This window comes from Uloborus diversus, unplaced genomic scaffold, assembly GCF_026930045.1.
Source record: "Uloborus diversus isolate 005 unplaced genomic scaffold, Udiv.v.3.1 scaffold_824, whole genome shotgun sequence".
NCBI lineage: Eukaryota > Metazoa > Arthropoda > Arachnida > Araneae > Uloboridae > Uloborus > Uloborus diversus.
This window is the reverse complement of record NW_026559038.1, coordinates 79,751-91,464: the sequence shown is the minus strand read 5'-3', so window position 1 is coordinate 91,464 and position 11,714 is coordinate 79,751. Positions and strand designations below refer to the sequence as shown.

Below are 11,714 nucleotides of genomic sequence, written 5' to 3'. Positions count from 1 at the left end.
ACAATATGCTACAAGTATCTATATTTTCCCTAAAAAAAGACAAAAGACCCACATTTCTTTTAAAAACCCTGCTTTAGTTGAGTTTTATTTTTAAAAATAACCTGGGTCCATGGGCTTTTTAAAAACAACCTGGATTTTTGCCAACCCTGCTTGAAGTTCTACAGTAGTTTTGCATAACAAAATGAAATACAATAAAGCAAAATGCAAAAAAAAATGTAGTAATTAAAAAACGAACAATAGATTTTATCACTCAAGAAGTATTTTTGCCTTAACTGTTAATAAGCAGGGAAACTAAAAAATCTGAAACTTCACCATTCTTGGGTTTCATCGTCTTTTATACTTATCTTCAGAAAACGCTCAATTTTAAATAGTTCTCCAGCTTTTTTTACCCCAAGACATTTTTTGCGCTTTGTCCATATACTTACGCTACTATATGCTACAAGTACCCCACATTTTCCTTAAAAAAATACAAAAAACCCACATTTCTTTAAAAAAACCCAGCTTTAGTTAGGTTTTTTTGGGTTTTATTTAAAAAAAACCCTGGGTCCATGGGCTTTTTTAAAAGAACCCGGGTTTTTGCCAACCCTGATTTTAGGGGCACCGAAATAGGGTAAATTTTTTTCTTTCTGCACTTTTTTTGTAACTGCAACTTCGAAAATGTATGGATTATCTTGCAAGAGGGGCAACAAATTTTTCCTGGACCTAGGCACCACTTTGGCTTGATCGGGCCCTGCTGATGCTGCTCTCCAATTTTACTGAAAGGCTCCTCAATATCAGAATTTGAGGAGCAGCACTGCTCTTCAACATGAAAGTGTTTCCGCTATAATCCCATTTTCGCAAAATGCGAAGAAAATATTACCTAAATTACGAAAATAAAGCAAGGCATTTTTGCTCGAAAGAGAAAAAGAAGCTCTGAGGACATGGTAACATTAAACGCAGTCTCATTTTAAATATAAGCTACTATACTTTGTCTTAATGCGCATTATATCAACCTCAGTAAATGTTATTAGCCTTAGAAAAATCTAACTTGTGTTCTTTCAATGCTTACTAAAATAATTCTAAGTTTTTTATTTCAAATGTCATGCCTGAATTTTGAATTTAGTTTTCATTTGGACGTAAAACAGATAGAGGCATTGAGAAAGGTATGTAAACGCATTCGTTAACCTTCGATGCTTTAGCACTTCGTTAAACCTTTTTTTCCCAAATTTATCTTTTTTGTTAAAGAACTTTTTGAGTTCAGCTTAAACCCTAACATGAAATACTTATTTCCTACACTGTATATCCATCAATAACTCCTAAAAGAAACCACTGTCATGAAAAAGGAAAAATGATATTTTCAAAAAAAAAATCTTTTTTGAATGCTTAAGGCATTTGTTTTAATTTTAAATGTTCAAAATAATACTTATTCAGATTTAACATATTTAAAATGCTTTTTCTTTTTGTGAGTGATTGCTATATGAGGCAGTGAGAACAGGGTGGCGACAGCTCAGGGAAAAGTCAGGGAACTTTATTAATCAGGGAAAACAGGGATGAGATTTTCCCGGCTTTTTCTGTTGATTTTTAGAACCTTTCCTCCTTTTCCTCCTTTTTTTTTTTGACTCTTTCAGGCCTTATTTTTCTCAAAAATCGGAAAAAATACGATTTTTTCAAATTTTCGGTCCCCGTTTTCTTATTTTTTCTATTTTCCTCCCTCGAATCTTCCTCCTCCGTGATATCTGCCAAATTCCAAATCTATCCAAAACGTATGTTTTGGAATCATGCCAACGATGTCAAACACGTGCTGCGCCGAAATATGCATGCCTCGTTTGAGATTTCAATCTTTTTGCATCCTGCAAGTATTTCAATTATTTTTAATGGTGGGTGGTTTTCCACTATATGATACCTTATATCTGCTTATTTTATTTATTATTTCAATAATATTTTTATTTCTTTAATTTAGTTTGGAAAAAATGCAAAAGTCAATCAAAAAATGTGGCATAGCACCCACAGTCCTGAATTTTATTGAAACTTGGCATGATAACTTTTTTTGTGTATTTAAGAAAGTGTAAAAGATATTTATGGTGAATCTCAAACCGTTTAGGCTTTACAGCCTGTTAAAAGTTTCGAGATTTCATGATTAAATAAATGAGGCGGCTGCAAGTTGTTCTTTTGATTCCGAAATTGTATTAGGAAGTTTTTAAAGACAAATTTTGGGTTCCAATGCAAGGAAAAAAATAACCAATCATTTATATACATATATATTTATTTATTTTCAATTCTTACTATGAAAAGTATGTTCTACCACATAAAGAAATTATAGATTTTTCTCTCCATTGTATATTTTTACTTTACAAAGACCTCATTTTAAAATTTATGTTTTCACTGGTTTAGCACTATAAACTCAAATGTTTTTAATGAAAAAAAATGTATTTTTTTTCTAAAAAATATGAAAAGTTGACAATATTGTGTGATGCAGCCAAGATTGACCTCTGACTCACTCTCCCAACACTTTGTCCAATCAGGGTTTAGAAATTGTTGCCTTTTTTTCATAATTTAGATTTATTTATTAATAAACACAGGGCCCAATACAGGCTGATTTTGCTACCGTTTTTCGGTACCTTCACAAAAATCTTGTTTTGAAATCGGTACTTTCACAAAAATCAAGTAATAAAATCAGTAGCTTCACAAAAACATCGAAAATTTCACAAAAATTCACATTTTAAAATATAAAATTTGTTTCTCTGTTTAAAACAAAATATACTCATAAAATAAAATTATAAGCAGGTTTATATGAACAATCGCTTAAATAGAAACCTTTTTGTAGTATTTTAACTAATTTTTAGCTGTTTCTCACCAAAGTGTATTTATGCAATATTATCACAATCTTTAAACATCTGTTTTGAGGAACCGTTTTTCTCATAATTTCCTATATTATACTCAGTACATAGGCCATTAAGCTGAAATTACGATGGTATTTTTCGTACTTCTTAGGTTTTTAGTTACCCCCCCCCCAAAAAAAAAACGAAACCTGTTAAAAATACTAGATGACATTTACACTTTTCGAACTAAAATTTCACTTGTACCACTACTTCTTTTATAAAAATTAGGATGTCTCTCAAATTTCACAAAAACAATGCTGATAAAAAAAAAAACCTTCACAAAAATAGAATGATGCAATACTTTCACAAAAATAGGTAGCGAGAAAAAAATCCTGGATTGGCCCCTGAAACACTCATGCATGAAATGGTACAATGCAACAAACTGTACAAAATCATTACTTATACTTAAATACCTATTACTTTTAAAACTGGTAAATTAGCCTCTTTTTATTGAATTTTTGAATATCATGGCTTCTATGCTCTATTTTGATGCGGTTTTGGATATCATCCCTCTTACGAAATTTTTTTGGATTTCCTCCTTTTTGCTCTCTGACTACTCTCATCCCTGGGAAAAGTCAGGGAAATATCAGGAAATTTTGAAAAAATAACAAAAAATCGGGGAAAATTGATTTTATGAAGAAAAAAAAATGTATATATTTTTTTTTTGCTTTACAAAATTAAGTACTCTAATTCCCTACGCATTTTCCGTCAATTATCTGTTAAAAAAATAAAATTAATGAGGTGCGATTATACACTGCCGCATATTTGTGCATCTTTTTTCCTCAACCTCAAAGTATTGAATCTTACTTATTAACCACAGGATGAACTTCCTAAGATTGCTTCTGTGTCTGTTAGGTTGTTTATTTTACCTAGCTTGAAATTTCCTTTTACACTTTCAATGCTACGTAAAATAAACAGCCATACAGGCAAAGAGGAAGCCTTCATTAATGCCTTAGCTCCTTTGCCTTTATTCCATTGTCTCGAAGTTATTAGCGTACTGTAATCAAGATTTCAAGAAGAAATATTTGGTTTTTGAATTAATACAATAAAAACTTAAAAAGTTATTACTTCTTCGCGTTTTTAATTTAATTGCTAAAATTGAACTTTCAATAAAAAAACTTTGTTTTTTGCCGTTATACTATTTGCTGTCACCGCAGATTATAAAGGTTTTCTTTTCTTCAGACTTAAGTGATTCTTTAATTTTATAACTAAGTTGTATTCTTCTTTTATATATTTTGAAATGAACTAATTGCTTTTTTCCCCCTTGCATTTCAAAGTTGTTTGTTACAGAAGCAATCTAAGATTTTTTTTTTTTTTGTTGCATACTGAAATCATTTGAAATAGTTAACTTGTAAACTTAAGTAAATATCTTTATCTTTTTATTGTTAAAATGCTGTATTCATTCATTAAAACCTATGTTCTTGATTAAAGAAAAGCTCCCTATGAATGGATGTCAAATGGTTTCATCTGTTATGCATAAATATGTCAATTAGTTATATAAGAATAACTACAATACTTCTATTCTTTCACTATTACTCGTTATTCTTGCAACAATTATTATACTGTTTGAAAACTTAGTTAAAAATATTTTCAATTACTTTTTAGTTCTATCATAAATACAATATGTTTTTAAGAGTAATTTTAATATTTTCTTAAAATTCTTATGCTAAGTGGTTTCTCGAAATAATTTTTTTTAAAAAACTTTTCTATAATCTTTCCATGTAGAAAAATTTAATTTAACTGTTTTGTAGGGGTTTCCCCCCCCCCCCCCCAAAATTGACTTGATATGTTTTTTTTAACTATTTTATTAAAAAAGTAGCATCTTTTTAAAATATATCTTTAGTTCAACAACTTTACACACTTTAAAACGTTTAAAATACTGCATTTTATACAAACATACAATGGATTTCAAGTATAGCAAAGAAAGAAAACCATTGTCATTGGTAACGTAAATCAGGGAAATTTGGTGAACTTAATCAGGGAAAAGTCGGGGAACTTTTTTTCACAGTTCCTGTCGCCACCCTGGAGAAGCAAAGGGATGCAAGTGGACTATTTTAAGTTTAGAGTAAAACATGTTTAAAGAGATCAGATTCTAAGTAGGCTTTCATTGAAATTTTTTTCTAAATCATGCTGTATAGCAGCACCTACCAGGGCTACTAGTACAATCTCTTGCCCCAAGACGGAGGAGAGGTTCACCTACCATTTGTACTTGTTATCTCTAAATTTTTAATTTTGCCACTTGCATCCCTTTGCTTCTCACTACCTCATATGTGTATATTTGATTGATGGTATTGTAGTCTCATGCTGCTCTGTCAAAGTTTCATTTAAAAAAAGGTTAGTGAGCTTTTTCATAAATTTATGGCAAAATATTTCTTGCTGTAGGTAGCTTTGATTGAAAAGGCAGATTTTTTTTCTAACAAAAAGATAGTTTTCAACATTTCAACTCATATTTTTGGGTTATTTTTTAAGTTTTTATTTCAGAATAAAATTTAATAAGTGTATTGAGATTGCTTTTCTCACATAGAAATCAAACGCAAGTGAAAAAGAAGAGGTTTCATCAAAAAAGCAGAAAATGGATCAAGTTAATATGCCTACTCGACCATACTTGGATGCTACAGTTGTGCCCATTTTATTGCAAGCACTATCTGCTTTGGCTCGAGAAAGGTATTAAATTCTAAAAAGGAAAATATATTTTCCAAATAAAATTGATTGAAATGCATTTTTTAAAATAGAAAATGAAAATGATTTAAATAGGGAAGTATTTGATTTGGTAATTTTATTTTTATATGATAGAATAAAATGCCTTAACATATCTGTGATGAAAAAAACTGAAATGTGATAAGTACTTAAAAAAAAATTTTTTTTTAAGTTCACGACACTGTGATGTCATCGCTCTTCAACAGCAAGAAGCTTGGTGACTTAGTTGGCTGACATTCTTTATCAGCACAAGCTAAAGATCTTGGTGCAATGGGGGGCAAACAAGTTCCTTCAGGGCTACCGTAATCCGTGAAAGTCGCCAAGTAATGCAATTTTAAAGATTTATATCTTGTTTTCTCGGAAAAAGTTTCGAATCATAGCTTACACCTGTGGCTGGTTATTCTTATTGCTATTTGATGAATCCAATCTTCTCAGTGAATTAAGACCTAGATTAATCAAAACTGCAAATGCAAATTTGCTTAGAATTGTGAAGCTTGCAGTGTTGTGAAAGTCTCGAAACAATTTCTAATAGCCAAAATAGGAATATTGAATAGGTTGATACTTTCCTATTTCAACTGGTTTTGCTTTTATCCAAATGCAATGCAGTATACATCACTGTCTTTCTCTTTTAAATGAATTGAATACCTTCTTTAAAAAACTTTTCCCTCCTACAATGATTAGCAATCAATTATCACATCAAAGCAGGGTTGGGAGGTGTCTGCCGATTAAAACCTCTGGTAAAATCTTGCATGGTGAAAACCCCTTTCTGCTAAATTTGAGGTAGTGAGAAGCAAAGGGATGTAAGTGCCAAAATTAAAATTTGAAGATAATATTCACCTATAGTTGGACAACCTCTCCTCCGTTTTGGGCCAAGAGATTACTAGGGGGCTACAAGATACTTGTAGCCCTGATAGATGCTGCTGTACAACATGATTTCAAAGAAATTTTCAATGAAAGCCGACCTACTATCTGAACCTTGAACGTGTTTTACTCGAAACAAGCCCACTTACATCCCTTTGCTTCTCATAATATCATTTGTGGCAGAACTTTAGAAGATAGTAATCATTGATATTGTAAAGTGAATGCTTAGGAAGAACATTTTTTAACTAAAATACAATTTGTTTACAATATTATCACTATTCAAAATTAAATACTAGATTGTTTGCACTCTAGAAGTCTATAATGCGGTTTTGAAACCTAAACATTTTCAATTTATTATGCACAAATAAGAAATTTGAGCAGATTTTTTCAAGTTCATCAGACCTAGATGGCATTACCATTAAAGAATAAGCAAGATTTGTGAAACTTTCATCTTTGCACAATTTTTTCATCTGGACCACTATGTTGTAGGTAGTTGTCAAAACTAAACTGGAAAAATAAGTTTCATAAAATTGTCCTGATTTGTTTTGCAAAACTATAAGATAAGGTACAAAATCAGGGTCAGTATTGGCAAATAAATTTCTAGCACTTTCTTCTTGAGCGTACAGAATTGGCAAGTTTCTGCCGAGGCGGTTAAAACCACTGGTAGAAACCGGTTAAAATCGGCATGGCAAAAACCACTTTCTGCCACATTTGCGGCAGAAACTGGCAAAAACTCACAAAATGACAAAAAATTAATTACTGACATACAATAGAAAATGCTTGGAAAAACATAATTAGTTGTTAACCCCAAAACACACTTTAATTACAATATCTTCACAGTTGAAACTTAAATGCGACATTGTTTTAACCCTGCAGTTGCTTCTTAGAAAAGGTGTTTTCTAAAATATAAACAGTTTCTCAATTTAATGTGCACAAACAAGAAATTTTAGAATATTCTTGCTACAGAAGAACTATTAGGCAATGCATCAAGAAACAAGCAATGTTTGTGAAACTTTCATCTATTGTATATTTTTCTAAACTGTTCCACAATGTAGTAACTGGAGTAATGGTAAAAATTTGACTGGAAAATAAATTTTGAGAAATAGGGCCAAATGGCCTATTTATTTTACAAAGCTGTGACATAGCGACAAAATCTACGCTAATATAGGCAAGTAAAATTCTGGCACTTTCTTGAAGCACACAATAATTTCAATCACAAGCAATTTAGATGAAGCATATATATAAGCAAACAAATTACAATCAGTGATGCCTGTTTAATTCTGTATGTCACTCCTATTTCCTGAGCACCTGTATTATTTCTCGTCCTTTGTTCTATTAATCCAAATTTTTCGAGCATCTGCAGTTGAAAAGTTCCTTTCTGAACTAAATCAAGGCCACTAGCATAGGATTTTAGTTTTTAAAATGATGAAATGAAGTTTCATTTTTTATTTTACTTAAACAAATATCATTTTTTAATTACCTGAGTTATTAAAACTGCTTTTTAAGTTTCTGCCACTGGCACGGCAAAAACTAGTTTCTGCCGGCAGAAAACCAACCCTGTGAGCGTATGATAACTTTAATCCCAAACATTTTAGATGAAGCTCAAAAGCTAGCCAAAGATAATCAGGGGCTGCCTTAAATCTGTATGTCATTTCTTTTTTCATAAGCACCCATGACATTCTCGTCCTTTGTTTGATTAATCCTAATATTTCTTGCATTTGGCATTGAACAGTTTTTTATCGGAACCTCAAAGGCAATAAGAATGGGTTTCATTTTTTTACAATGATGTAATTACAATTTTAGTTTACTACTGAAATGAATCATTTTGTAATTGCTAGAACTGTTAAAGACTTTTTTAGTATTTGCCAGTTATAACCAGCTTCTGCCTCCAGTATGTATTCATTAATTGTTCACTTGGTTATTGATTCATTTGACAAAAACTAACTTACAAACTAATTTCATACCAAATTTCATGAAAATCGGCAGAACGGTTTAGGCGCTATTCTTGTCACAGATCCGGGCAGGTATCCCAACAAAGATCCAGACAAACTTTGAGTTTTTTAATTAAGTAGAAAATATTTTGTTTTCACTCTTTCTCATATATAGGGTATAATGAAAATGTTACAATTCAAGTTGTGTTAACATTGTTCCCTTTTGTACTGTAATTTTCAAAACAAATTTCTAATTTTTTAATTTTGAAAAAGGTAAGCTGTCCTCTTAACTACTTTGTTCCCGATTTTCCTACTTGAAAGATGAAATGCTATTTTGTATGAGATTGAACGAAGATTCAATCCACATACTAAAATGCCATGTAACCATTCATTCATACAGATTTAAAGTATTAAAAAATTACATCTGTTTAATATTATGATGGATGTATTTTTTTTCCTTTTGATTTTTCATCAAATGTTATCTGTATATATAAAGTAGCTTGTCCTGACTGACAATCATCGCACTGCCAAACCTACTGAGGCTAGAAAGCTGAAATTTGGAACATAGGTTCATTTTGTGACGTAAGCGTGTGCTAAGAAAGGATTTTTGGAAATTTCAATTTTAAAGGGGTGAAACAGGATGGGAAACGTCGCGCACTAATATGCGAAGTTCTCTAGAACATGTTCCCGAGTTCAGGGTCGAACCAGGTATTAAAAAATTCGAAATTTTACGAGGATCACTAATATTTCAGCCTCAACCACGTAGGACACTAATTAACGGAGACATTAATTAAAAACTCAATTTTACGTCCACTTGAACATACATCTATGCCAAAAAATGGTTCGATTTTTTTCGGCTTTTGTACCGCTGAAAAGCCCATAAAAAATAATTATTTCAAAAATATTGACAAGGACTAATGCCACAGACATCGAAAAATGACTGCAAAAAAAGTTATAAGCGTTTGAATTAAAAATTAATTTATTTCAAAAAGAAATTTCTTCCTCCATTTTTTTTGCGCAAAATTAATTTTAGCTTGAAGAAAAGCTGGACAATATTATTTGTTGCCATTTCTTGCTTAAGTATCTAGAAGTAAAATTTCTTGCATTCTGTTTTTAATGCATTGATGCTTTGTCTGTAACACGGCATTTGAAACATGTTTCCCTTTTGATTAGGTTTCCGCAAGTCAATGTTTTCATGTACGATTTTAATGGATGTGTAGCCTTTTTGAAAATCTGACTCTTACTGGTTATGTTAACGTTAATTTTAAATGTGAATGATATGTTTGATTTAATGGTGATATTGAGGAATATTTTTCTTATTTGAAAGAGTGTATTTTATGCTATTAGACGCATTCTCTTCGCTCGCTAACATCTATGTTACGGTAGTGTGGTCGCTTGACACTAAACAATAGATTTGCAGAATTATTTTACATTTGTAAGATGCTATTTGATGTTTAAAGCAACAGTAAATCTAATTTAATGTTTTGGCGAGTAGTTTTAAATTCCTAAGAAACTTTAATAGGTTTTTTTTTTTTTTTTTGAAAAGGTGTGTACTCATTTTAGTTAAAGAAAAAGGATCCTATCACATCATTGGGAGAGGAGGGGATGCTTCGATTTTAATTATTTTTTATTTAACGGACTTCCTTTAAATTCATAGCACGGGCATCACCGTGCGGGTACTGCTCGTTAAAAATAAAGTTCTTAAACTTAATCAACACATGTTTTTGTGACATAGTATGAATGTAATGAAGTTCAACTTTTTGTTTTAATTGAATTTTCATCTACTGTAGCTTTCGTTTTTTTATTCATTTTTCTGTATGATTATATTTATTGCAAAATCAATTTTCTAGGCCTCAAGATCCAATACAGTTTCTAGCTGATTTTCTTGTCAGAAATAAATCACAGTATGCTCCTCAAACTGCAGATGTGAATGAATAATTCTACCTGCTCGACCCCATCAAATCATTATATGCAAGTGTGTTTCCAAAGCTCATTTTCCTCCATTTCAGAGATTCGTTTTTTTTTCTCATCTTTTATATAATTGGGATTCACAAGTTTTATGAAAAAGAATTATTTAAACATAAATAACTTCAAAACATGCAAACATCAAAGTTCAATAATTTTGTGCATTGAAATTTTCTGTTAGCAATTTATTATGTATTTTCATGTTTCATGAATTTGAATTTATTGTATATATCTTACCTATTGCTGTTATGCAATTTAAAGATGTAGAATATGGTAGCGACCTTAAGTTATTTGTTTGTGTGCAAAAGATGTATTTTTTTCCTTTTTTGCATTCAATTTGAATTCAACTCTTATGTAAAAAGACCTAGTTAAAGCTTGTGTAATTCATTTGGGAAAATAAAGTTATTCTTAGGACATATGAAAAGTTTATTTTCTGCTTATATTATTTTTGGCATTTGAAATAAGTGATGTTTCACACGATCCAGGGTAGCAGCGAAAACATTGCTGTTGTAAAAAATGACTTCTATTAAAAAAACCTATAAAAAATATCTGGCAATTAATTTCCAGGTCATTTCTTATAAATTTCAAACTTGGTTGGTTCAAACTAACAAAACTGAGAGATTATGATGCTTTCTGCTACACTTTGCTGGTGGTAGATCTATGATAGTACATTTAATTTTCAGTTAGTGGCCACTGGTTAGTATACACTTCTATTTGTTAGTGTAGTAGCTACTCACGAAGCACAATGCTTTTAAAAGATGAAAAGGTCCATCTTCAGAGAGTTTTACTTGTCCGGGTTTAACGATTTTCCTTATTAAAATGGGGGTGAAATTTTGGAAATCCATACAATTAGCCCTGACACAAAGTTTTTACTGATTTACAGTTACTAAGCTCATTATGCTGGATGATTTCTTCAGCAATTATATAAAATACTAGCTGCGTGCCCGGCGTTGCACGGGCTACCTAAAAAATGTAAGAGCAGTCCAGTTGATGCTTTTGTAGTACACTGACACTAGTTTCTAACGCGTTAAGGAATAAATAAATGCGCGTAAAGCAAGGTTTAACTAAGGTTAGGTAACTAAAAATAAACTGCATGTAAATCACTCATTTACTTTACGACGTGCACGGTCCTCCTCGAAAATGAAAGTTATGTCATGTGACGCGTATTTAACAATCAGGCTTGAACAAAAAAAAAAAAAAAAAAACAGCAAAATTTTGCTGCAGATTACGGCAAAATAATCGAAAAGTAAACAACTTAAACACCCTGATTACAGGAAAAGCCTTAAAACAAAAGCCTAATTTTATTTCTTTATATTCGAGAAAAAGAAATGGCAACAGATCTTTCATCTCAATGATTTTCTTCACGCTGTAAATTTTAATAAAAGCGTTGTTGCGGAAAGTT

At 31.2% G+C, this 11,714-nt stretch overlaps 1 protein-coding gene across 1 annotated transcript; it reads left to right on the top strand.

Moving 5' to 3' along the window:
* Nucleotides 1-5,382: 5,382 nt before the first annotated feature.
* On the top strand, nt 5,383-10,728 carry LOC129233945 (protein dpy-30 homolog; the record flags this gene model as incomplete). Its single annotated transcript, XM_054867863.1, is given in 2 exon segments — nt 5,383-5,522; nt 10,198-10,728. Coding segments are annotated over 2 exon segments (228 nt in total), but the record flags the coding sequence as incomplete, so codon positions are not given.
* Nucleotides 10,729-11,714: the final 986 nt, after the last annotated feature.